A 25198-nucleotide genomic window follows, 5' to 3' on the forward strand; every position below is an offset into this window, starting at 1 on the left:
TAAAAAATCATCAGACAAAATTGGGAAGACAGTTTTGTCTCTCACTGTACACTAACTGTTTAAACTACAGGACCACACACGAGGCTACATGTCAACCATAAATGCCATACGTTTGTTAATGAAGAGAAAATACAACTATAACTTGAGGCCTTATAAGACCCACCATTGTGTGAGAAACTATCTTCTGGTTACTGTATTACCCCGATGAACCTTTAGTACTGTAGTTGTCATAGAAGGGGCTGAAACATGAAAAATTTACACTGTTCTTACCTTGACATTTTATAAGGTGGAACTTGCACTCAATACCCTGCAATGTTTATCCACACACAAAACACTGTCGAGATATGGGCTGGAAGGAATTTCCCTACGATGTTCATTAAGTATGGAATGTGAGTGACAGTGACCTGGGTATGGTACTTCACACACCATCACCTAAAGATGAACTACAACTCCTAGCTCTGGTAACCTTGGGCATCATGGTACACACAGTCAGTGGTTCTCAACCTTTTTGAGTCACCAACCACTAACTTGTGTCTCCACCACCTTGTGTATCACCTTACACTCACAACAGTGTAAAACTACACTTCTAACACTGACATAAAATACCATCCACAGTTTGTCCTGGTGTGTGTGTGTGTGTGTGTGTGTAATACAATAATAATAACAATAATAATAATAATAATAATAATAATAATAATAATAATTAATGGTTTATTGAGAGAAAATATCAGCCAAGGGCTGAAAATACACAATGAACAGAAATTATATAAATTACATAAGGAGATACTGGGGGAGTGAGTAATTTGACATAAGCTTTATATACAAAGAGGAGGAAACATGTGGTGAACATACAAATTAACTAGTCTGATAGATTTCACTTAGGCATGGAGAGCGACTGGCTGGTCTTAGCCGTGATGCAGCTATGTTGTTGTACAGCTGAATGATCACAGGGTGTTGTCAGCCTCAGGCCATGTGATTTGGTTGGCCTTATTCTATGCTGTATAGTCGGTCCCACATGGTTTTAGTGAGGATCTTTGCATTAAGGAGTTAAGAGGTTTGGGGCAGTACCACCTCCCTCTCCTATGGTCTAGCATCTCCCTGGTGTTTTCACTGTCAACACTTGTTTCCATTCTTTTCAAGCTGAAACTGTCACTATATATCAATTGTGGAGCATTGATCAACAATACTTGCATTGGTTTCTTGGTGGGGATGGAAGGGGAAGTTACTTGTATGCCTTGGCTGCACCTGCAAGTGCTAAGGATGACATCTGCGTACCACTGTGGTAAACGATCACGTGTACGTGTGTAATAAAAAAGTAACGATAGTTAATACAGAAGTGGATCACTGTATTTAACAAACGTTTTCAACATAAAAATGAGACATGGAATGAACATACAAGTTATCTATGAATCACGAATAATTAGGTTTTGTGGTGGCTATCATGTGGTTTAAGTCCTGTATTTCCCTCTCTGGGGTGGTGTTGTGGTGGCTATAATATGGTTGTAGTACTTCCCTCTGGTGGTGGTGTTGTGGCTATAATGTGGTTGATAGTACAGTACTGCACTTCCCTCTGATGGTGTTGTGGTGGCTATCATGTGGTTGTAGTACTTCCCCTTCTGGTGGTGGTGTTGTGAAGGATCCCAAGTGGTTGTCATAGTACTTCTTCCTCTGGAGAAATTTGTAAACACTGACTGCTGATCGTGACAATAGCAGTGTTTCTGCCAACCACTTTACTGTTTCAGCACCATATTCATTCCTTTTCATAATGGAATTGCTATCATTACACTGTTTTCTTGGTGAGAGTTTACTGGTATATATATATAACAGGGGATAGGAGCTGAAGGAAGGGAATTGGGAGATGGTGTACATGTGATCCTTTGGCAGCTCACTCATGGGACCGCCCTGGTAAGCACGTCTTCATGGCATGGCGAGGCAACACCATATGTATGTATGTATGTATATGTGTGTGTGTGTGGGGGGAGGGGGGGTTACTGGTTTATGGTTTGGGGACTTTCACAGAAGCACAAGGTCACTCAATGGCTGCTTAGTATTCCACAAAGGACAATACAGTCACTCAATGGTTGCTGAGTACTCAACAGAAGGACAATAGTCACTCAATGGTTGCTTAGTACTCAACAGCAGGACAATAGTCACTCAATGACTGCTTAGTACTCAACAGAAGGACAATAGTTACTCAATGGTTGCTTAGTACTCATGACTGTAATGGATAGTAATAATACATTGCACAGAATAAACAGGAAGATTGGTGGGGTAATACACAAGGCAAACAGGTTATTTGTGTGGGTGAACAGATGAGGCAAAGACATGGCCAGAGCATGTGGCACAGGGATGTGGGGAAACCTGATCATTCATGTACAGTACATGTACCATACATGTAACAATTTTCTTGCAGCAGCTATTCAATCATTACAACAGAAGTATATTGTGTACAGCAAAATGAGTTCATTAATTGGGTAATGGTGTTATAGCATGTTACTGTTAAGTGGAGAGTTAATGCAGCCATAGATGAATAAAAGTACCCTACCTAAAAAATTTCAAAGGCAACTGTTAGCAAATACAACACTGCCTCAGTTGTAAAAAAAAGTTCAAGTAAGTTACCTCAGGATGATAAATGTGCCATCTTATTAAATCTTTAACATCAGGAGACAAATGCACAAACAGTAATAAAAACAAATACCTGTACTGTATAAAGCTACCATTTACATACTGCATACAGTACAGTATTAAATATATATATATATATATATATATATATATATATATATATATATATATATATATATATATATATATATATATATATATATATATATATAGACAGTATATAAAGGGTGTAAAAGTACAAAAGAACAGCTGTCATCAAAATTCTAAAATGGTGTAAAAAATTATGATCATGAACATCTTGTGACCTTGAAAAATCAAAACTAAATCAGATTGAAAGATTTCTTATTAAGCTTACCTTTAAATATGGAACGAATACAAAAGAAAAACTCATCACCCCTTTAGTGTCCATACTGTATATATTATTTACATTTCAGTATCTTAAAGATGGCCAAAATTTATGACTGATTTAAACATTAGAATTTTTGTAAACAGGAGCTAAGATTCTAAAGACTAAAATACAGTACTGTACGTATATACAGTGTGCGTGTGTGTGTGTGTGTACTGTCCAAGGACACCGCCTCTGCTTGAGTAAGTTTAGGAGGCTCTTCACATCAAAGAAAAGACTAAGTTAATTAGTGGAAAATTTGGATTATCCAAATCTTTTTTAAGTATAATATGGCACCTTTTGTTTTCCTGTTTCCTGTTTGAAGAAAATACTGTATAGCAGCAGAGTATTACAATGTTAAGAAAGATGTAAACAAGCCAGTAACTAAATTTCACACAAACTTGAGGCCATAATATAAGAGTTACACACTCCCTACTGACCCTCTAGTCTGTGGACAAAAACACCCAATGTTAACTTTAGACTGTGTTAACACACACACAGACAGACACTCACCTGACACGCTTAGCCTTCAACTCTTTCGGTTCCTTAGCTTTGGTATCCTTCTTGGCCTTCACCTCCTTCTTGGGTTTGGGTTCCTTGGGTGGCCTGGGTGGCTTGGGTACCTTGGGCTTAGATGGTCGCTTCTTGCTCTTTGTGCTTTTGTTGGCGCCACCACCATCATCTTGTTGCTGTTGCTGTGGGGGAAAACAAACAAAATTGAAATATGTCTATCCATCCGTTCATTACTCTTAAACATGAGCAATAATCTGAGAAATGAGCAATAATCTGAATAAATTTTTCAACAGTATTCACCACCAAAAATTTAAACATGATATCCAAGGCACCAACTACTGTATATACAGAGGTAGTGCAGAAAATAGATTAAGCGAGATAGTAGTGACTACTAACGATGCTAGTAAGCAAATAGACAAACTAAAGCCTATTAAGTCACCAGGTCCTGATGAGATATTTGCCAGAGTATTAAAGGAATGTAAGGAAGAGGTTAGTATGCCCTTAGCAAAGTTGTTTAACATGTCCTTAAAAATTACTGGAGGCAATTATTTCAAACTCTATTCGAAATCACCTGAAGAAGCACAAGTTGATCAATGATTACCAACATGGCTTCACAAGCGGGCGTTCATGTCTTACTAATCTATTAACATTCTTTTCAGCTGTTTTCGAATCAGTGGACGACGGGCATGACTATGATGTGGCATATCTTGTCTTCAGCAAAGCCTCCAACAGTCCCCCATGAAAGACTAATAGAAAAAGTGGAGGCTCATGGCATTGGAGGAGATATTCTAAAATGGATTAGGGCGTGGTTACAGGACAGGAAACGGTGAGTGAGCGTTAATGGCACTAAATCCGATTGGAGTAGCGTCACTAGTGGAGTACCCCAAGGCTCAATACTTGAACCATTATTAGTTATTATATACATAAACGACATAGATAAAGGCATAGACAGAACCATAAGTAAATTGGCTGCTTAAACTAAAATAGGGCGTGTAATTAAATCCGATGAAGACTCTGCAAAACTACAGGAAGATCTAAACATATTTTTTGAATGGTCTGAAAAATGGCAGATGAAATTCAATGTGGACAAATGTAAAGTACTTAGTCTAAGAGATGTAAACAGAGAAACCAGATGAACAACGACGTTTTAGAGAAATCTGACTGTGAGAAAGACTTAGGAGTAATGATAAGTAGGAATCTTAAGCCAAGTAAACAATGTGAATTTGCTCGAAACAAGGCTAATAAAGTACTTGGGTTCATACAAAGGAGTGTTAGTTACAAGACTAGTGAGGTCATCCTAAAACAATATCTTGCACTTGTGAGACCTCACTTGGATTACGCAATTCAGTTTTGATCACCGTATTACAGAATGGATATAGAATCCCTAGAAAGAATTCAGAGGAGAATGACTCAGACTAATCCCATGCATTTGGAACCTCGAGTACAGAGACAGGTTAAATCATCTCAATTTGCACTCCCTTGAGACATAGAGTGAGAGGCGATATGATAGAGGTGTATAAATGGAAGTCAGAGATAAACAAAGGTGACATTACAAAGGCACTCAAACTATCCAACCAGGAGTGAACTCGTAACAATGGTTTTAAATTAGACAAATTTAGATTTAGGCACGAAATTGGTAAACACTAATTTGGAAATAGAGTAGTGGATGAATGGAACAAGTTACCAAGCATCATTATTAGCTCAAATACGCTGGGTAGCTTCAAACATTGGTTGGATGGATATATGAGCATTAAGGGTTAGGTGTAAATGGGACGGCCCTGTATGGGCCAATAGGCCCGCTGCAGTTTCTTCCATTCTTATGTTCTTACACCGAGAGGCTCAAGGTATTTAGCATCATCATCTACTACACCAACAACTGCTACTTGAAGGCAGAGTTTCAACAGTGCCAGGGTTGTCATTATTAACCACTAGTGTGTGGGGTCCCCTCTCTGCTGAATGAAATTGTCTGACATTTGCCAAATACAGTATTAAAAGTGGTGCCCCCATAGTGAAGGAGTTAGGGGAGATAGTCTACTAAATCGCCTACCCATTCATTTGTTGTTTACTTTCTGTAGCATTTGGTTCGTTTACATGAACATAGAAAAATTAATACCCAATCTTAGTTAATACCTAAACTATTCTGAGCTAAGTCAAGACCTTTGATTCCCAGGTTCTTCATATCCTTCCTGGGGTTTGTATCAATTATTTTTAAGTTTTCCTTCACTCGGGTGGATCAGACAACACATCATCAACAGAGGAGGGAAAGCAATAAAGAAAATGGGACAAGACAATTGTAAAAATGAACGACAGGGTTTTTACCTTAACGTTTAGTGAAGATAGTAGTGTCATCACGACACTGGGTTAGTAGTTGGAAATATCACAAGCGCTCCACTGTTCCAACATGACCTTGCACATTTTTCACTGCTCCTTGACCTTGACTGCAGTTTCCAGCTTCTCGCTACTTTTCCTCGGATTTTGTTTTCAGTTATAAGAATTAATAGTTTGCGTTAATAGCGGAGAATTCCTTCTTAGGTATTAACTATCAAAATAAAACACCAAGTCAGAAACAACAACTTATTCTGGCACGGTAATTTCCATGGTACAGTTAACGTGGTACCAAAACAACGAACAATATATCAACCAATAATTTGTTTGTGTACTTTCGACGCATCAAGTGTACCAAACGCGTGCCAAAGTCTCATTTTCACGCACGACACAAATTCCACAATGTATTATAATTGTAGTGGGTGAGGAAGATGAAGTGGTTTTGCGCTTAACCACCAAGTGTCATCCATACACTGTTCAGGAACACTTCAGTCTTGACCCTGACAACGCCCAACCAGCCACCACTACGTTTTTTCCTGGCAACATCACCAGCAATGCTTGTTTTTGTTTGTTCACTTCCAGTTATTCGTAAAAAGTATACTGTAATCTCATATATTCAGTGACAGTTAAGGCCACCAGCAAATTTGTATGCACAACGGTTTGTGTACATCAAGGAAAAATAGCACGAGCTGTTGATGAAATGCTCACATATATTGAATATTGATTCCACAATTACAATAAGAAAATGGCTGCCAATATAATATGCTTTAAAATTATATGCATATATATTATAATGTCTATCAGTACTACACTTGTCACGATACACAGGACAATCTCGTAAACTTCGGTAGCTGCCGAACTCGTGAGGAATTTGTGCCCATTGAGCCTTTACTTGGTTAAAAGAAAAACTGGCAATGTACGCACATAGCCATCCCAGCAACACGGATAATTCCCGCACTCTCCGGGATGGCAACATCAACACACCGCACAAGTACACCAGTTAATGTTGCCAACTCAAGAAGCTTTTCATATATCCATACTTAAACCAATCAATTACCAGATAAATGAAAAAATATATTTGTATGTTTCGTCGAGGAAGTATAAGTACTAGAAACGCGTGTTAGATGCAATATAACCCTTGATGATAACCACAATACAAAGTGTGAAGGATGGCAACACTTGGGGTGAGCGACCAGCGACGCCCCACGCGTTCAAGTCGGACAAGTTCGCTAATTTAAGTTCCTACTGCCCTGAATTTTTTCTTCACAAGCATCACTTCCTTTAGGTAAAGTAGTTGAACTACACAAACCATGAAAATTACACCGAGGAGTAAAGAACAAAACATGAGGAGAGGTGGAGTGTAGGGTAGCGTGAAGGAAAAGTTGTGACAATGTTCGAGCGCAGCAGCGGCGTGTATGGCCAGGTGGTGGGGCAGAGGTGCACGATGTCACCTCACGAAATTTACTCGCACGATGTCAAAGCTAGAGGGAGAGGGATTCAGGCTGGGGAAGAGAGGGAGTAGTAGCCGGAGGGGAGGGGGGAACAAGCTGCAGCACCCTCCCTCATCCTAGTGTTTCATTCACGTCCCCCCCGCCCCCCACACTTCCCGTGTTGTGAACGTGCATCATAACTGTGTGCGTGCGTGCAGGTATGTGTGCTCCCGCGCGTCTCCTTCATCACCAACACACACACAAACACCACCGCTATCCCCGCTACTTACATGCAACACGTGGCCCACAACTTTTAACTGCAAATACAGTAAAGACGCTGATATTTTGTACTGTATAAAATTTTATTTATCTTAAGATACCAAGTGATCAACCAGACAAAAAAATATATAGCTACTACTAAAACCAAAGAATATTTAATTATGGAGACGTCAGGAAAACGAATACTGTAAAACATTATTTGGGTTGACTTAAAAGACACAGCACAGTGTCAGGGAGTTGACAAAATCCCACCAGTTCCTATTTGTTGCCAGTGGCCAGTCCGTGCTGGCAAAGGTTAGATAAAGTTGTTCAGTTTGGTCAAGTTGCTTGTTGTGTGTGTGTGTGTGTGTGTGTGTGTGTTTAAGATTGCTACTCATCCTGACCATTAAAATAATCCTGACATTTTAATGGAGCCTCTCATTGGTTAATCATCATTCGTAAACATTTAAAGCAGGTGGTACTTTCTGGCTTGGCATTAGTAAACAGTTCAAAGAAATAAACTTCAAACACTGGTCTAAAATAGATGACAAATAAACATGCTAAAAATAAATTCCACTTATGATATTCAAATTAAAACTATATTAGTAAATAAACAAATAATACGAGATTATAGCAAATTGTGGATAATACCAATACGTGTTAGTAGGCAGTGATGAATTGGCGACAGATCAACTGAGTGCCGTCCTAACTTCTTCCACTCAATGACATTTCTATCTTTAAACTGACTCCTTTTATCTTTACACAATTCCATTTCCTGATTTTCCTAACCAAGTTTATTAAGGGCAACACTTACCACGTACAAGACACAGGCCTACAGCAACACACACAAGCTACAACAAGAATTTAATTATTGTCTCGGTGTGTGTGTGTGTGTGTGTGTGTGTGTGTTTAGTTTCAGCATATCAGACAAGGATCACGTGAATATTAGGCACCCCAGCTTATATCACCTAATTAAAAAACCCTAACCCTACCCTATAATTCAATCATCAGGTGAAATAAACTGGGGGGGGGCTAATCTTCACGTGATCCTTCAACCACGCCCCACCCTGATCACACACCCACTCATTCAACCATTATACACAACCTAACGCTATACCATCTTAAACTACTCATCAAATCTTGGTTCATTTCCACGACGATCTTAACACACGTCTGTATTTTATCCTCTCTATCTAATTCACCTTCCACATTGCTCTCAGGTCTACAGCATTGCCAATTTCTTATCGTAACTATTAACATTTAGGCTATATATGACTATTTTTAGTATTAATTGGTGTAAGACTACCACCAGTGGAAAAAAAATCAATAAAACTATCATGGTTCAAACGAGTGAGTGAGTGAGCGGAGGTGTGTACTGTATTGGTCAACGTAAACCCCCAAATGACTCAGCCACCAGTGACGTCATCAACCAGACTCCGGGAAGGGAAAGGTAACACACAACAATGACACATCACATCCTCGTCGCCACACACACGTCACATCACAGTGTTTACGTCCAGCCACAGAAGTACTTGAGTTTTCCTGGCCCTTGTGTTGCTGGGTTTTGCTTCGCAGTATTTTATATCGATTATTTGATACATACGGCAACAAAATGCGAAGAAAATAAAGTGCAGCCCTGCTTATTATTATTATTATTATTATTATTATTATTACAACAACTAGTAGCGGCTAATCTTACAACAACGTTTAATGCCACAAGGTGTTATTTCCTTCACGTCGCTGCCCTACATAACTCAACCCGACCCAGCAAGTCCGGGCAGCTGTGTGAGGCGCTAAGGACCGACCGCCTGGTGATGGTACTTTTGCCACAAGCCGTAGGTGGTTGTGATGGTGATGAGGGAGGAGGACAGAGAGGAGAAAGGGGTGATGGGCGTGAAGTATGGTGAGGGGAGAGGGAGGAAGCAGGTTTGGGAGGTACAACAGAAGGGAGGGAGTGAAGCATAACAAAGTGACTCACACTATTGATCACAATTAAAACATATTGATGTGTCTGTGTAAAGACAACCAGCACCTACCACTACCTACCACACCAAAGAATTAACACTACCACGCTACCTATTACAACTCCCAGCATCTACCACCACTACAACCACATCTTACGCACTACCATCCTTATCAGAATCTACCACTATTACCCCACCACCACATACAATACCAGTACCTACCAACACCCTCTAGCCACGTTCACCACCACTACCACAATTGTACACTAGAGCTACCATACACCTCTTGCATCTCTCGAATTAACCTGAAATTGGATGGTACTGAGACCATACTACCATACAACTCATAACCTCAAGCACCCAAACCTGGCAGTGGAGGTGATGGTCGTGGGTGAAGTGGTGATGGTGGGTGAGGTGGTGGTGGGTGAGGGAGAAGTGGTGGTGGTGGGGTGAGGAGAAAGGTGGTGGTGGGTGAGGGAAGTGGTGGTGGTGGGTGAGGGAGAGAGGTGGTGGTGGGGTGAGGAGAGTGGTGGTGGTGGGTGAGATGGTGGTGGTGGGTGAGGAGAAAGGTGGTGGTGGGTGAGGGAGAAAAGGTGTGGTGGTGGGTGAGGTGGTGTGGTGGGTGAGGGGGAGAAAGGTGGTGAGGGAGTGGTGGGTGGGGGAGGTGGTGATGGTCGTGGGTGAGGGTGGTGGTGGGAGAGGAGTGGTGGGTGGGGAGAAAAGGTGGTGGTGGGTGAGGGAGAAAAGGTGGTGGTGGGTGAGGAGAGAAGGTGGTGAGGTGTGGTGGGTGAGGGTGTGGTGGTGATGTGGTCATGGGTGAGGTGGTGGTGGGTGGGGGGAGGTGGTGGTGGGTGAGGTGGTGATTGGGTGGTGAGGGAGATTGGTGGTGGGTGAGGGAGAAAAGGTGGGTGATGGTCGTGGGTGAGGGAGGTGAGGTGGTGGGAGGTGAGTGATGGTCGTGGGTGGGGAGAAGTGGTGGTGGTGGGTGGAGTGAATTGGGTGGTGGGTGGGGAGAGTGGTGGTGGTGGGTGGGGTGGAAGTGGTGTGGTGGGTGTGGGGTGAGAGGTGGTGTGGTGGGTGGGGTGGACGTGGTGGTGGGTGGGGAGAAAGATTGGTGAGGGTGTGGTGGGTGAGGTGGTGATGGTCGTGATGAGGGGAGGTGGTGGTGGGTGGGGGAAGGTGGTGGTGGGTGGGGGAGAAAGGTGGTGGTGGGTGAGGGAGAAAGGTGGTGGTGGGGAGAAAAGGTGGTGGTGGGTGAGGAAAGGTGGTGGTGGGTGAGGAGAGAAGGTGGTGGTGGGTGGGGAGAAAAGGTGGTGGTGGGTGAGGAGAAAGGTGGTGGGGTGAGGGAGTTGAGGTGTGGTGGGTGAGGGGAGGTGGTGATGGTCGTGGGTGAGGGAGAGGTGGTGGTGGGTGAGGGAGAGGTGGTCGTGGGTGGGGAGAAAGGTGGGGTGATGGGTCGGGTGAGGGGAAGTGGTGGTGGTGGGTGAGGTAGAAGTGGTGGTGGTGGGTGGGGTAGAAGTGGTGGTGGTGGGTGGGGGAAGTGGTGGTGGTGGGTGGGAGTGAGTGGTGGGTGGGTGGAGTGGGGGTGGTGGTGGGTGGGGTGGAGAGGTGGTGGTGGGTGAGGTGGACGTGGTGGTGGTGGGGTTGAGGGTGGTGTGGGTGGGGTAGAGTGGTGGTGGTGGGTGAGGGGGAGGTGGTGGTGGGTGATGTAGAGTGTGGTGGTGAGAGGTGGTGGGGGGTGGGGAGTGGTGGTGGGTGAGGAAAGAGTGGTGGTGGGGGAGTGTGGTGGGTGGGGTGTGGTGTGGTGGGTGGGGAGGGTGGTGGTGGGTGGGGAGGTGTGGGTGGTGGGTGAGGTGAAGTGGTGGGTGGGGAGGTGGTGGTGGGTGAGGTGGTGGTGGGTGGGGAGTGATGGTGGGTGAGGAAGTGATGGTGATGGTAGGAGGCAGGAGGTTGTGGTGGGGGGGCCAGGGTGTGAGACAGTGGTGATGGTAGGAGACAGGAGTGGTGATGGGTGGGGGGGGGGGGGCAGGGTGAAGACAGTGGTGATGGTGGGAGGGCAGAATTGGTGATGGTGGGGGAGTGGGGGGTGATGGTGGGGGCAGGGTGAAGACAGTGGTGATGGTGGGGGCAGGGTTGAAGCAGTGGTGATGGTGGGAGGGCAGGGTTGGTGGTGGGGGGCAGGTGAAGACAGTGGTGATGGTGGGAGGGCGTGGGGCTAAGGCAAGTGTTGATCTTGTGGGTGCAAACTGATGGGGGCCAGGGCAGGCCTGGTGGTGGCCAGACTAAGTCACTCTGCATCTAGCCTCTTGCCCGTACCTCACAGCCTCTATACTACAACACTCATAGAAGGTACATAATCACCTACAACATAACACCTTCATTAAAATGGTTTTATTTATTTTAATTTCGATTTAATTACATGTGTTTCTTATCGCTATTGGTGGTGATGGCGTTCATGCTAGTAAGATATTGACCGTGTGTGTGTGTGTGGGGGGGTTGGGCATGGGTGTGGGGTGTGGTGTGGGTGAGTGGGTGTGGGGTGTGTGGGGTGAGTGGGTGTGGGGTGTGTGGGGGAGTGGTGGGGTGTGGGGGTGTGTGGGGGGGTGGTGGGTGTGGGTGTGTGGGGTGGTGGGTGTGGGGGTGTGTGTGGGGTGGTGTGGGTGTGTGGGGTGGTGGGTGTGGGGTGTGGGGTGAGTGGGTGGGGTGTGTGGGGTGGTGGGTGTGGGGAGTTGTGTGGGGGGTGGTGGGTGGAGGGGTGGTGTGTGTGGGGATGGTGGGTGTGTGTGGGGGTGGTGGGTGTGGGGTGTGTGGGGGTGGTGGGTGTGGGGTGTGTGTGGGGTGGTGGGTTGTGGGGGTGGGTGTGAGGGGTGTGTGGGGGTTGGTTGGGTGTGGGGTGTGTGGGGGGTGGGTGTGGGGTGTGTGTGGGGGTGGTGGGTGTGGGGGTTGTGTGTGTGGGGTGGTGTGTGGGGGTGTGGATGGTGGGTTGTGGGGGAGTGGGGTGGATGGGGGTGGTGGGTGTGGGGGTGGTGGGTGTGGGGGGTGGTGGGTGTGGGGGTGGTGGGTGTGGGGTAGTGGGTGTGGGGGTGGTGGGTGTGGTGGTGGGTGTGGGGGTGGTGGGTGTGGGGGTGGTGGGTGTGGGGTGGTGGGTGTGGGGTGGTGGGTGTGGGGTGGTGGGTGTGGGGGGGTGGTGGTGGGGTGGTGGGTTGTGGGGTGGTGGGTGTGGGGTGGTGGGTGTGGGGGGTGGTGGTTGGTGGGGTGGTGGGTGTGGGGTGGTGGGTGTGGGGTGGTGGGTGTGTGGGGGTGGTGGGTGTGGGGGGGTGGTGGGTGTGGGTGTGGTGGGTTGGGGTGGTGGGTGTGGGGTGGTGGGTGTGGGGTGGTGGAGGTGTGGGTGGTGGGTGTGGGGGTGGTGGGTGGTGTGGGGTGGTGGGTGTGGGGTGGTGGGTGTGGGGTGGTGGGTGTGTGGGGGAGTGGTGGGTGTGGGGGTGGTGGGTGTGGGGGTGGTGGGTGTGGGGGGGTGGGTGTGGGTGGTGGGTGTGGGAGGGTGGTGGGTGTGGGGTGGTGGGTGTGGGGTGGTGGGTGTGGGGTGGTGGGTGTGGGGTGGTGGGTGTGGGGTGGTGGGTTGTGGGGTGGTGGGTGTGGGGGTGGTGGGTGTGGGGGTGGTGGGTGTGGGGGTGGTGGGTGTGGGGTGAGTGGGTGTGGGGGTGGTGGTGTGGGGTGGTGGGTGTGAGAGTTGTGGGTGTGTGGGGGTGGTGGGTGTGGGGGTGAGTGGGTGTGGGGTGGTGGGTGTGGGGGTGGTGGGTGTGGGGGGTGGTGGGTGTGGGGGTGTGGTGGGTGTGGGGTGGTGGGTGTGTGGGGTGTGGTGGGTGTGGGGGGTGGTGGGTGTGGGGGGTGGTGGTGTGGTGGTGGGTGTGGGGGGTGGGTGTGGGGGTGGTGGGTGTGGGGGTGAGGGTGTGGGGTGGTGGGTGTGGGAGTTAGTGGGTGTGGGGTGTGGTGGGTGTGGGGTGTGGTGGGTGTGGGGTGGTGGTGTGGGGTGGTGGGTGTGGGGTGGTGGGTGTGGAGGGTGGTGGGTGTGGGGGTGTGGTGGGTGTGGGGTGGTGGGTGTGGGGTGGTGGGTGTGTGGGGTGGTGGGTGTGGGGTGGTGGGTGTGGGGGTGGTGGGTGTGGGGGTGTGTGGGGGTTTGGGGTGTGTGGGGGTTAGGTGTGTGGGGGTTGGGGTGTGGTGGGGTTGGGGTGTGTGGGGGGTAGGGGTGTGTGGGGATGGTGGGGTAGAGGTGTGTGGGGGTGGTGAGTGTGGGGTGTGTGGGGAGTGGTGGATGTGGGGTTGTGAGGGCGTGGGTGTGGGGAGTGTGGGGTGAGGAGGCATGAGTAAGGGGTGTTGGGGTTATGAGGGGTTGCAGGTGTGGCAGGTGTCTGGGGTGTGGGTGTGTGGGTGGTGTGGGGGCATGGGTGGTAGCCATGGGTGTAGGGGTAATGGGTGTGGGGTAGTGGGTGTAGGGGTGTGAAGGTATGGGTGTAGGGTGTGGGCATGGGTGTGGGGTGTGTGGGGTGGTGGGTTGTGGGGTGTGGAGGCGGAGTTGTGGGTGTGGGTGTAGGTGGTGTGGGGGCATGGGTTGGAGCCATGGGTGTGGAGTGGTGGGTTGTGGGGGTGAGTGGGTGTGGGGTGGTGGGTGTGGGGTGTGGGCGTGGGTTAGAGGGGTGTGTGTGGGGGTGGTGGGTGTGGGGGTGTGGAGGTAGGTTAGGGGGTGTGAGTTATAAGGGTTGTATGGGTGCAGGGTGTGGAGCGTGGATGTAGGGGTTGTGTGGGGGTTCAGAGTGGGTGTGATAGGAGTAGCTTCGTTTGAGGGCAGGCGGGAGTGTAAGTGTGCGCGCGCACGCGAAAGGGAGGCTTGTGTGCATACATGCATGTATATATGGGTGTGGGCGATTGTATGTATACATGTGTATATTCATTCCAAAAAGTATTTTTTACGGATAGGTCCGAAAATTTTCAAAATAGACACTACATTCCTGTCTCGGAAGGGTTGTCAAAATTCTTCGTTCGTTGTGTCATAATATATCAGGCAAAATCGTACAGGTAATTTTTTGGAGCGAGTGCACATGCATCTATGGGTAGGAGTTTGTATATGTATGGATTGGGGGCTGTGTACATGCATGAATGAGTGGAGATGTCTGCATATGTATGTGTCTGGAATGTTTGTTGCATATTCTACGTGTGGGTGTGCGTATTTATGTGAGGTGGATGTGTGTGTGGGTGTGTCGTGTATGTGTGTGGGGTGTGGTGTGTGGGGGTGTATGTGTGTGTGGGGGGGGTGTGTGTGTGTGTGTGTGTGGGGGGGTGTATGTGTGTGTGGGGGTGTATGTGTGTGTGGGGTGTGTGTGTGTGTGGGGGGTGTATGTGTGTGTGGGGTGTGTATGTGTGTGTGGGGGTGTGTGTGGGGGTGTGTGTGTGTGGGGTGTGTGTGTGGGGTGTGTGTGTGGGGTGTGTGTGTGTGGGGTGTGTGTGTGTGTGGGGTGTGTGTGTGTGGGGTGTGTGTGTGTGTGTGGGGGTGTGTGTGTGTGGGGGTGTGTGTGTGTGTGGGGGGTGTGTGTGTGTGTGGGGGGTGTGTGTGTGTGGGGGTGTATGTGTGTGTGGGGGTGTGTGTGTGTGTGGGGGGTGTATTGTGTGTGTGGGGGTGTGTGTGTGGGGTGTCGTGTGTGTGGGGGTGTCGTGTGTGTGGGGGTGTCTGTGTGTGTGGGGGTGTCGTGTGTGTGGGGGTGTCGTGTGTGTGGGGTGTCGTGTGTGTGGGGGGTGTGTCATTGTTTTTGGGGGTGTCGTGTGTGTGTGGGGAATGTCGTGTGTGTGGGGTGTCGTGTGTGGGGGTGTCGTTATTGTGGGGGGTGTCTGTGTGTGTGGGGGTGTCGTGTGTGTGGGGGTGTCGTGTGTGTGGGGTGTCGTGTGTGTGGGGGGTGTCGTGTGTGTGGGGGTGTCGTGTGTGGGGGGTGTCGTGGGGGTGTCGTGTGTGTGGGGGTTGTCGTGTGTGTGGGGGGTGTCGTGTGTGTTTTTGGGGGGGTTTCGTGTGTGTGGGGGTGTCGTGTGTGTGGGGGTGTCGTGTGTGTGGGGGTGTCGTGTGTGTGGGGGTGTCATTAATGTATGTGGGGGTGTCGTGTATGTGGGGGTGTCGTGGATATGTGGGGGGTGTCGTGTATGTGGAGTGTCGTGTATGTGGGGGGTGTCGTGTATGTAGAAGTGTCGTGTATGTAGTGTCGTGTATGTGAGGTATCGTGTATATGTGGGGGGTGTCGTGTATGTGTGGGGGTGTCGTGTATGTGTGGGGGTGTCGTGTATGTGTGTGGGGGGTGTCGTGGTATGTGTGGGGGTGTCGTGTGTGTGTGGGGGGGTGTCGTGTATGTGGGGGGTGTGTCGTGTATGTTGTGTCGTGTGTGTGGGGTGTGTCGTGTGTGTTGTTGGTGTCGTGTGTATGTGGGGGGTGTCGTGTGTATGTGTGGGGGGTTGTATCGTGTGTATTGTTGGGGGGTGTCGTGTATGTGTGGGGGTGTCGTGTATGTGTGGGGTGTCGTGTGTGTGTGGGGGGGTGTCGTGTTATGTGGGGGTGTGTGTATGTGTGGGGGGTGTGGGCTGTATGTGTGTGTGTGTGGGGTGTCGTGTATGTGTGTGTGTGTGTGTGGGGTGTGTGTATGTGTGTGTGTGTGTGTGGGGTGTGTGTGTGTGTGTGTGTGTGTGTGGGGGTGTCGTGTATGTGTTAGTGTGTGTGGGGGTTGTATGTGTGTGTGTGGGGGTGTGTGTGTGGGGTGTGTGTGTGTGTGGGGTGTGTGTGTGTGTGTGGGGGTGTGTGTGTGTGTGGGTTGTGTGTGGTGTGTGGGGTGTGTGTGTGGGGTGTGTGTGTGGGGTTGTGTGTGTGTGTGTGTGGGGTTGTGTGTGTGGTGTGTGTGTGGGGTGTGTGTGTGTGTGTGGGGATTGTGTGTGTGGGGGTGTGTGTGTGGGGTGTGTGTGTGTGGGTGTGTGTGTGTGTGGGGTGTGTGTGTGTGTGTGGTGTGTGTGTGTGTGTGTGGGGTGTGTGTGTGTGTGTGTGGGGTGTGTGTGTGTGTGTGGGTTGGTGTGGTGTGTGTGTGTGTGTGTGGGGTGTGTGTGTGGGGTGTGTGTGTGGGGTGTGTGTGTGTGTGTGGGGTTGTGTGTGTGGGGGTTGTGTGTGTGTGTGGGGTTGTGTGTGTGTGTGGGGTTGTGTGTGTGGGGTTGTGTGTGTGGGGTGTGTGGTGTGTGGGGTGTGTGGTGTGTGGGGTTGTTGATTTGTGTGTTGTGTGTGGGATTGTGTGTTTGTTGGTGTGTGGGGTGTGTGTGTGTGGGGTGTCGTGTGTGTTAATGGGGGTGTCGTGTGTGTGGGGGTGTCGTGTGTGTGGGGGGTGTCGTGTGTGTGGGGTCGTGTGTGTGTGGGGGTGTCGTGTGTGTGTGGGGTGTCGTGTGTGTGTGGGGTGTCGTGTGTGTGTGGGGGGGGTGTGTCGTGTGATGGTGTGGGGGTGTCGTGTGTGTGGGGGGGTGTGGTGTGTGTGGGGGTGTCGTGTGTGTGTGGGGGGTGTCGTGTGTGTGTGTGGGGGGGTGTCGTGTGTGTGTGGGGGGTGTCGTGTGTGTGTGGGGGGGTGTCGTGTGTGTGTGTGGGGGTGTCGTGTGTGTGTGTGTGGGGTGTCGTGTGTGTGGGGGGTGTCGTGTGTGTGTGGGGGGTGTCGTGTGTGGGGTGTCGTGTGTGTGTGTGTGTGGGGGTGTCGTGTGTGTGTGTGGGGGTGTCGTGTGTGTGTGTGTGGGGGTGTCGTGTGTGTGTGTGGAGGTGTCGTGTGTGTGTGGGGGTGTCGTGTGTGTGTGTGGGGGGTGTCGTGTGTGTGTGGGGGGGGTGTCGTTGTGTGTTGTGTGTGTGTGTGTGGGGGTGTCGTGTGTGTGTGGGGGGGTGTCGTGTGTGTGTGTGGGGGTGTGTGTGTGTGTGGGGGGTGTCGTGTTTGTTTTGTTGTTGTGTGTGGGGTGTTTTTTTTTTTGGTGTGTGTGTTTTGGTGTGTGTGTGTGTGGGGGGTGTCGTTGTTGTGTGGGGGTGTCATGTGTGTGTGGGGGGGTGTCGTGTGTGTGTGGGGGGTGTCGTGTGTGTGGGTGGGTGTCGTGTGTGTGGGTGTGTGTGGTGTGTGTGGGGGTGTCGTTATGTGGGGGTGTGTGTGTGTGGGGTGTCGTTGTGTGTGGGGGGGTGTCGTTGTGTGTGGGGGGTGTCGTGTGTGTGGGGGTGTCGTTGTGTGTGTGTGGGGGTGTCGTGTGTGTGGGTGGGGTGTGTGTGTGTGTGGGTGTGTCGTGTATATTAGGTGTCGTGTATGTGTGTGTGTGTGGGGGTGCCGTGTATGTGTGTGGGGGTGTCGTGTATGTGTGTGGGGTGTCGTGTATGTGTGGGGGGTGTCGTGTGTATGTGTGGGGGGGTGTCGTGTATGTGGGGGTGTCGTGTATGTGGGGGTGTCGTGTGTGTGGGGTGTCGTGTGTGTGGGGTGTCGTGTATGTGTGTGTGTGTGGGGTGTCGTGTGTGTGTGTGTGTGGGGTGTCGTGTGTGTGGGGGTGTCGTGTGTGTGTGTGTGGGGTGTCGTGTGTGTGTGTGTGTGGGGTGTCGTGTATGTGTGTGTGTGTGGGGTGTCGTGTATGTATGGGGTGTCGTGTGTCGTGTATGTGTAGAAGTGTCGTGTATATGTGGGGAATTATCGTGTATGTGTGGGTGGGGTGTCGTGTATGTGTGCAGGGGTGTCGTGTATGTGGGGTGTCGTGTGTATGTGTGGGGGTGTCGTGTTGTGTGTGTGTGGGGGGTGTCGTGTGGTGTGTGTGGGGGTGTGGTGTGTGTGTGTGTGGGGGTGTAGTGTGTGTGTGTGGGGGGTGTCGTGTGTGTGTGTGTGGGGGTGTGTGTGTGGGGGGTGTCGTGTATGTGTGTGTGGGTGTGTAGTGTGGTGTGTGTGGGGGGGGTGTCTTGTGTGTGTGTGGGGGGGGGTGTCTTGTGTGTGTGTGTGTGGGGGTTATCGTGTGTGTGTGTGTGGGGGTGTCGTGTGGTGTGTGGGGTGTCGTGTGTGTGTGTGTGGGGGTGTCGTGTGTGTGTGTGTGGGGGTGTTGTGTGTGTGTGTGTGGGGGGGTGTCGTGTGTGTGTGTGGGGGTGTCGTGTATGTGTGTGTGGGGGGTGTAGTGTGTGTCTCTCAGGGGTGTGTGTGTGTGTGTGGGGGTGCCCTCTCTAGGTGTGTGTGTGTGGGGGGAGGGGGTGTCTCTCAGGTGTGTAAGGAGGGGGTGTCTCTCTCAGGTGTGTGTGTGTGTGGGGGTGTCTCTCAGGTGTGTGTGGGGAAGTGGAGGGGTGTCTCTCTAGGTGTGTGTGTGTGTGTGGGGTGTCTCAGGTGTGGGGGCGGAGGGGCAGCTCTCCCCAGGTGTGTGTGGGGGTGTCTCTCTCAGGTGTGTGTGGGGTGTCTCTCTCTAGGTGTGTGGGGCGGAGGTGTGTGTGTGTGTGTGTGGGGTGTGTGTGTGTGTGTGTGTTGGTGTGTGTGTGTGTGGGTGTGTGGTGTGTGTGTGTGGGTGTCGTGTGTGGTGTGTGTGGTGTCGTGTGTGTGTGTGTGGTGTGTGTCGTGTGTGTGTGTGTGTGGTGTGTGTGTCTTAGGTGTGTGTGTGTGGGGGGGGTGTTTGTGTGTGTGTGTGTGGGGTGTAGTGTGTGTTGTGTGGGGGTGTGTGTGTGTGTGTGTGGGGGTGTCGTGTGTGTGTGTGTGGGGGTGTCTTGTCATGTGTGTGTGGTGTGTGTGTGTGTGTGGGGGTGTCTCTAGGTGTGTGTGTGTCGTGTGTGTGTGTGTGGGGGTGTCTCTCAGGTGTGTGTGGAGGGGGTGTCTCTCTAGGTGTGTGTGGGGGGCGGAGGGGGTGTCTCTCAGGTGTGTGGGGCGGAGGGGTGTCTCAGGTGTGGGGGCGGAGGGGGTGTCTCTCTCAGGTGTGTGTGGGGGTGGAGGGGGTGTCTCTAGGTGTGTGTGGGGGCGGGAGGGGGTGTCTCTCAGGTGTGTGTGTGGGGGGCGGAGGGGGTCTCTAGGTGTGTGTGTGTGGTGGGGGTGTCTCTCTAGGTGTGTGTGTGTGGGGCGTGGGGGTGTCTCTAGGTGTGTGTGTGTGGGGGTGTTCTCTCTAGGTGTGTGTGTGTGTGTGGGGGTGGAGGGGGTGCTCTCTCTAGGTGTGTGTGGGGCGGAGGGGGGTGTCTCTCTTTCAGGTGTGTGTGTGGGGGGTGTCTCTAGGTGTGTGTGGGGGGTGTCTCTCTCAGGTGTGTGTGGGGGAGGGGGGGTGTCTCTAGGGTGTGTGTGGGGCGGAGGGGGTGTCTCTAGGTGTGGGGCGGAGGGGGGTGTCTCTCAGGTGTGTGTGGGGGCGGAGGGGGTTATATTCCGTCAAACAAGATACACAAGAACATGTTAACAAATTATATAGGCGTAGCTCTGAATAATTGGAGCTATATTTACCACAAGATAATGAAACGAAATTAAATGAATGATGGAAAGTTAATAATGGTAATAAATAAATACATTAATATACACATACTGCTGAAATAATATGCACACGGGCAGCATATCAGAAGCAACCATTATTCTTAATTAGCTAAAACAGTTATAGAATACACCCAGGTTGTTTGTATTGGCATAAAGAGCGGGCGGAGAGTGGTTGTGGCTAATTTACCGTGTCTGCCTCAGTATAAAGACATGTGGGCGGGAAACAACGTCTTATTACTGCAGACTGAGTGTCCTGCCTTCAGCCCTCCCTCTTATTACTGTCATTTGTAATTTAATCATCAAACCAAAGCTCGTTTATCATACCCGAGTGAGTCCAGAGAGTTTGATACGTGTCGTCAGCTAACAGCAAAGTGACAGTGATTCTGGTAATTCTAACCTGAATATTTATCTATGGATACTTTTTTACACATATTCACCACTGAACATAAATACATACATATATACATACATACATATATACATACACTACAACAGAAGTAGAGTGACTTTTTCTACTAAAGACAAAGAATATGATATAAGGCGTCAAAAACTTATATACACACGACGCTGAGAACCAGAGTGGCCCCTAAACTCCTGAAGGACACACCTCTCTTCATCCTGCAGGATACCGTCACCATTATTTGCTCTCTCTCTTGACCCCTGTCTCCTTTCACCCTCATCTTTTTTTTATTTTTACTTACTTTTCTTTGATTTTCTGTGTCCTTATCCTTTATCCATTCCTTTCCTTTCCCCTCTTCACAATTTCCTTCTTCCTCATGCATCTGTTGTTCTCCTTCCAATTCTTCCACTAAATCCATACCTTTCCTTTCCTTCTCACATTTTCTGTCCTCCTCTTATCGCTTTTTAACCCTCATCCATCTACTGTTCTCATATTTCCCATATTCTATTTCCTCCTCTTCCCTACCTTCCCTATTCTGTTTCATTATCCTCCCTAAATTCCTTTCTTCCCCTTCCTGCTTTTATGCTTTCTCATTTACCTTCTTCCTCCTCTATCCTCCATCTTCCTCTATACCTTCCTTTATATTCCTTAACCCTTCCTTCTCTCTAACTCTTCCTAATTCCCTAACCTTTCCCTATCTTCCTAACCTCTTCCCTATCCTGCCTAACCCTACCCTATCTTCCCTAACCTTTCCTTATTTTCCTAACCTATCCCTATTCTCCTGTCTTTCCCCTAACCTCCTTATCTCCCTGTCCCTTATTCTCCCAACTTCCCTATTCTCCCCTTCGTACCCTACCCCCCAATAGACATGTGCACGTTCAATACAACAGCCTTTGTGGTGCCCCAAACAATATTAAGAGAGATCGCCTTTTCATTATTTACACTGCTGTTCCTGTGGGTCTGCCTCTCTACCACTACTACCACCGCTCACGGAGGTCAGGTTAATTAATAGAGAATGTCAAAAATTATTATCTTCTACTCAAGATTATTGTGAGCATATTTTATACACTTTTTTCTTCATCGGGTTATATATTCTATTCACTGGTTCTTCTTCATCTGGTTATTGTGAGCATATGTTACACAATAGTTCTTCTATCATCTAGTTATTATGAACATATGTTATACACTGGTTCTTTCTGTGCTCTTTTGTTTTGTTTTTTCTTTCCTCTACGAGATATTCTATAAAAAACAAAGCCAAAAAAATGATTCATTGAGTTTTTTAATAGATATAAAAACACTCTGATAAGAGAGTTGTTTTTGCTGCGTGCAAACGATTGACACCATAAAAGTTTCAACCTGTTGATTTAAGAAAATACTGACATGCACAAATATTCCATTCCGAGCAAGACTGTATCATATAAATGCACTTATCATCTCTCTATCTCTCTCTCGACTTGGGAACTGTGTTCAGCATATACATGGATCACGCGCACCTACAGTGATTTATTTATATATATATATATATATATATATATATATATATATATATATATATATATATATATATATATATATATATATATATATATATATATATATCAAAGATACACTTTTTTTCCAATCCCAAGTCAACACTACAATCTATTCTATTCATCATTCTTACAAAGCCCACAGGAAAGGGTTTTATATTAATTTGAAAATTTAGTTTATTCATTGAAAATTTTTTCCACGTTCCAGCAATCATGAGTATCAAAGGCATTACTGGAAGGAGAAAACTCCATTTTGGGGAAAATATCAAGGGTCCGAGTGACCCAATTGGTGAGATCTCGAACAGGAAATGAAGGCGTGAGTTAGTGGCGGAGGGCGGCCAACATGACAGCGTGAGGCCAGCTGCCTTGCTCAGAGAACACATGGAAGGTCTTTTCAATGTCTAACATGAATGAATGATGAGTGGAAATTATCATTATTAGGGGAATGAGTGAGAAGAAAATCATCGTAGTTATGATGGTGTTGTGTAATCATTAAACTTGACGGTAATTATTACTTAACATTACTAAGAATGTAAGTGTTAGCATCTGAAATAAACACTGACAACACCCATAAAACTGCTCAAGACACTTTTAAAATGAGTTAATATATTGAACAAGTATATCTATGAGCTGAAACTCAACCCATTGGTGTATTTGACAAACTTTCCTCTAGAATGGTGTTACAAATGGCGACAAATTCCTCTATGATTACCGTAGCAGCCAGTCTCAAACGTGAAGGTCGGCTTTATCAATTAATAGTACCTGTATGAAAAGCTGTACCTGTATTTCTGTCCTTTTATGTATGTATATGGTTCAAGTTTCTCAAACAGTTGAACTTAAGAACTTTAGATTTCAAAATTGCATTTACAAGTAATCTTACTTTTTACGGTTTTTCATTTGTAATTTTAAGTAATGGAGGACAACAGAGTAACTAAAATCTAAGTCATTTGTAGAGTTTTGTATAAAGTAAACATTAAAGTGAAGTAGAACTTAAATAGAGTACATGTAATGATCTCTCTTTCTGAGCTGTTTCTTAACACGTATGGTTGTGGAGGGAGGAGGGCGGCCATGATTGATTTTTTTTATGATCCTTTTATTCACAGTAACATGAGGCTGGTTGATTTGTATACCTGCATGGAAAAACAATTATTCCATCTCCTTTTTGTAGAGGAAATTTTAATATGAATAGACTAAGACAAGGTATTCGTCACTGTTGTTTCTAAAAGGTGTCTTCGTAGTGTCGGTATAACTGATATACTTTTTTATTTTTTTAACTGTTTGAGAGAGTTTGTCTATTATCACATCTCCAGTTATAAAAGAAGAAAAAATCGCATAAAACCCCATTACATCAAGGTTCAGTCACTGTAATAGAAAAATCAACTAAATCCGTTACATCATAAAGGAATAATGTTCAGAAGAGAAACCACAGCCGCCCTGACGAGTAACATCAAAAGCTAATCTCAAGATGACGCGTGCGCATGTGTGTGTGTGTGTGTGTGTGTGTGTGTGTGTATAAAGTAGTAGTGTGTGTGCGTGCAAGCGTGTAATATGTTTAATTAATAAAAAGTTAATCCGTTTAATTTCAGCCATTATACTCAAAGGACTGACGTTACCTCATTGTTCGGTAATGATGAATAAATAATAAATTAATAACCAATTGTATACAAGCCAGGTGGTTCTCAGAGCGGTAGTCAACGATTATTACTACAAGTATCGATTTATTTTACACTCGGCTTATAAAACAAACAATAAGAACGATCAACAAATTTTATGGTTTTGCTGTACTAATACAATGAATGAATACAGCCAAGGTGGTATATTTCTGAACAAATAATGGGTACATATGCAGGAGGTCATGGGTTTATTCCTCACAGATAATGGGTTTATTTCTCAACTAATGGGGTATATATATCTCACAAGTAACGGGTTATTTTTTCCGATGTAATAAGTGACCAGTCTCACAAGCAAGTGTCATGTATAAAAAGTATAAATATTTTTCAAAAGTAACAGCCTATTCTCTACCTATTGAAAATCCCTGGGAGATATTTTTTCGAGGGTGGTGCCAGATAGTGCTAGTTTAGAGGTCGTCCACGTCTCGTTATCAATAGTGCCACGAGAGGCGCTGATTTTTCACCCATTTGCACTGATTGTGGGAGACTGAGTCATGATGAGGAGACAATGACACACCTCGTAAGGGTAAGGGAGGGGGAGGGGATGGAGGGGAAGGGGGAGGGAGGAAGGTGAGGGGATGAGGAGGAGGGGGGTAATATGGGGTGAAGGAGGAGGTAGAAGGCAGGAAGTGTTAGGGGGGGAAAGAGGCAAGAGGGAAGGGAGGGGGAACGTAAGGAAAGGAGAGGGATGGTGATGACGGGAGGAGGAGAGGAGATGGGAAGTTGGGGTAACAGGTTGGGAAAAGAGGGAACGAGAAGAAATGGTAAGATGTGAGGAAGAAGATGAAGGAAGAGAAAGGAAATCATGAGGGGTGAATGTTAGGTAGGAATTGGAGAGTAAGTGGGGAAGGAAGGACAAACGAAGATGGAAGGTGTGAGAGGAGGGACGAGGAGTAGAGGAAAAATAAATAGAGGAGGGAATACGAAAGTGAAAAGGGAATGGACAAAATGAAGAGGACGGTAAAGGAGGAAGGATGATTTAGAAGAGAGGCGAAGGTGAGATGAAGTGAAAGAAGAGAGGAAGGCCACGAAGAAGGAGAAACAAGAAAATATAAGATGAAAGTCATGCAAAGTATAAAGAATTGAGACAGGGAAGAGGAGACAATAGTGACTATTAGAATAAAGACAAAGGTTAAATTAAAGGTGAGAGAGAGAGAGAGAGAGAGAGAGAGAGAGAGAGAGAGAGAGAGAGAGAGAGAGAGAGAGAGAGAGAATATAAGTGTAATGCACAGATGAAACGTAAGGCGACAGACAAAACCGAAGGAAATTAAGGAGAGGGAAGAATTATAGTAGACACAAGAGGGAGAGGAGCCGGAAATTAAAGAAATGAAGACTCTGCCACAATAAGCTGAAACAAAAAAGAGGAAAGAGAACAGCTGACTAACGTTAGAGAACCATGGCGATGTAACACACCAGCTGACTAAGGGTGGATCTGCCACCAACACAACAGTGAAAGTAACATTGTCGTCATTATGTTGTAAGAAAGATGCCAAACATTGTTGAAAAGCCCTACACCAATCAGTTTATTTGGACATATTTTGTTGGCGACGATGTTCCTAACACAAATATTGAGCAATACGTAACTGAACGAAGCACAACA

At 47.7% G+C, this 25198-nt stretch overlaps 1 protein-coding gene across 3 annotated transcripts in view; it reads right to left on the reverse strand.

Annotated features, from left to right (window-relative positions):
• Positions 1-25198, reverse strand: part of LOC121876731 (chromodomain-helicase-DNA-binding protein 7-like) — a 119375-nt gene that overhangs the window by 30882 nt on the left and 63295 nt on the right. For 2 of the 3 annotated variants that reach the window (XM_042382088.1, XM_042382087.1), the window contains exon 4: positions 3524-3705. In XM_042382088.1, the coding sequence (XP_042238022.1) occupies positions 3524-3705 (182 nt within the window). Of the gene's footprint in view, positions 1-3523; positions 3706-5842; positions 5888-25198 lie in introns of those variants that run through there. The other variant, XM_042382089.1, reaches the window with a different exon arrangement.

The sequence above is a fragment of the Homarus americanus genome, unplaced genomic scaffold (assembly GCF_018991925.1).
Source record: "Homarus americanus isolate GMGI-L3 unplaced genomic scaffold, GMGI_Hamer_2.0 scaffold50281, whole genome shotgun sequence".
In the NCBI taxonomy this organism is placed as follows: Eukaryota; Metazoa; Arthropoda; class Malacostraca; order Decapoda; family Nephropidae; genus Homarus; species Homarus americanus.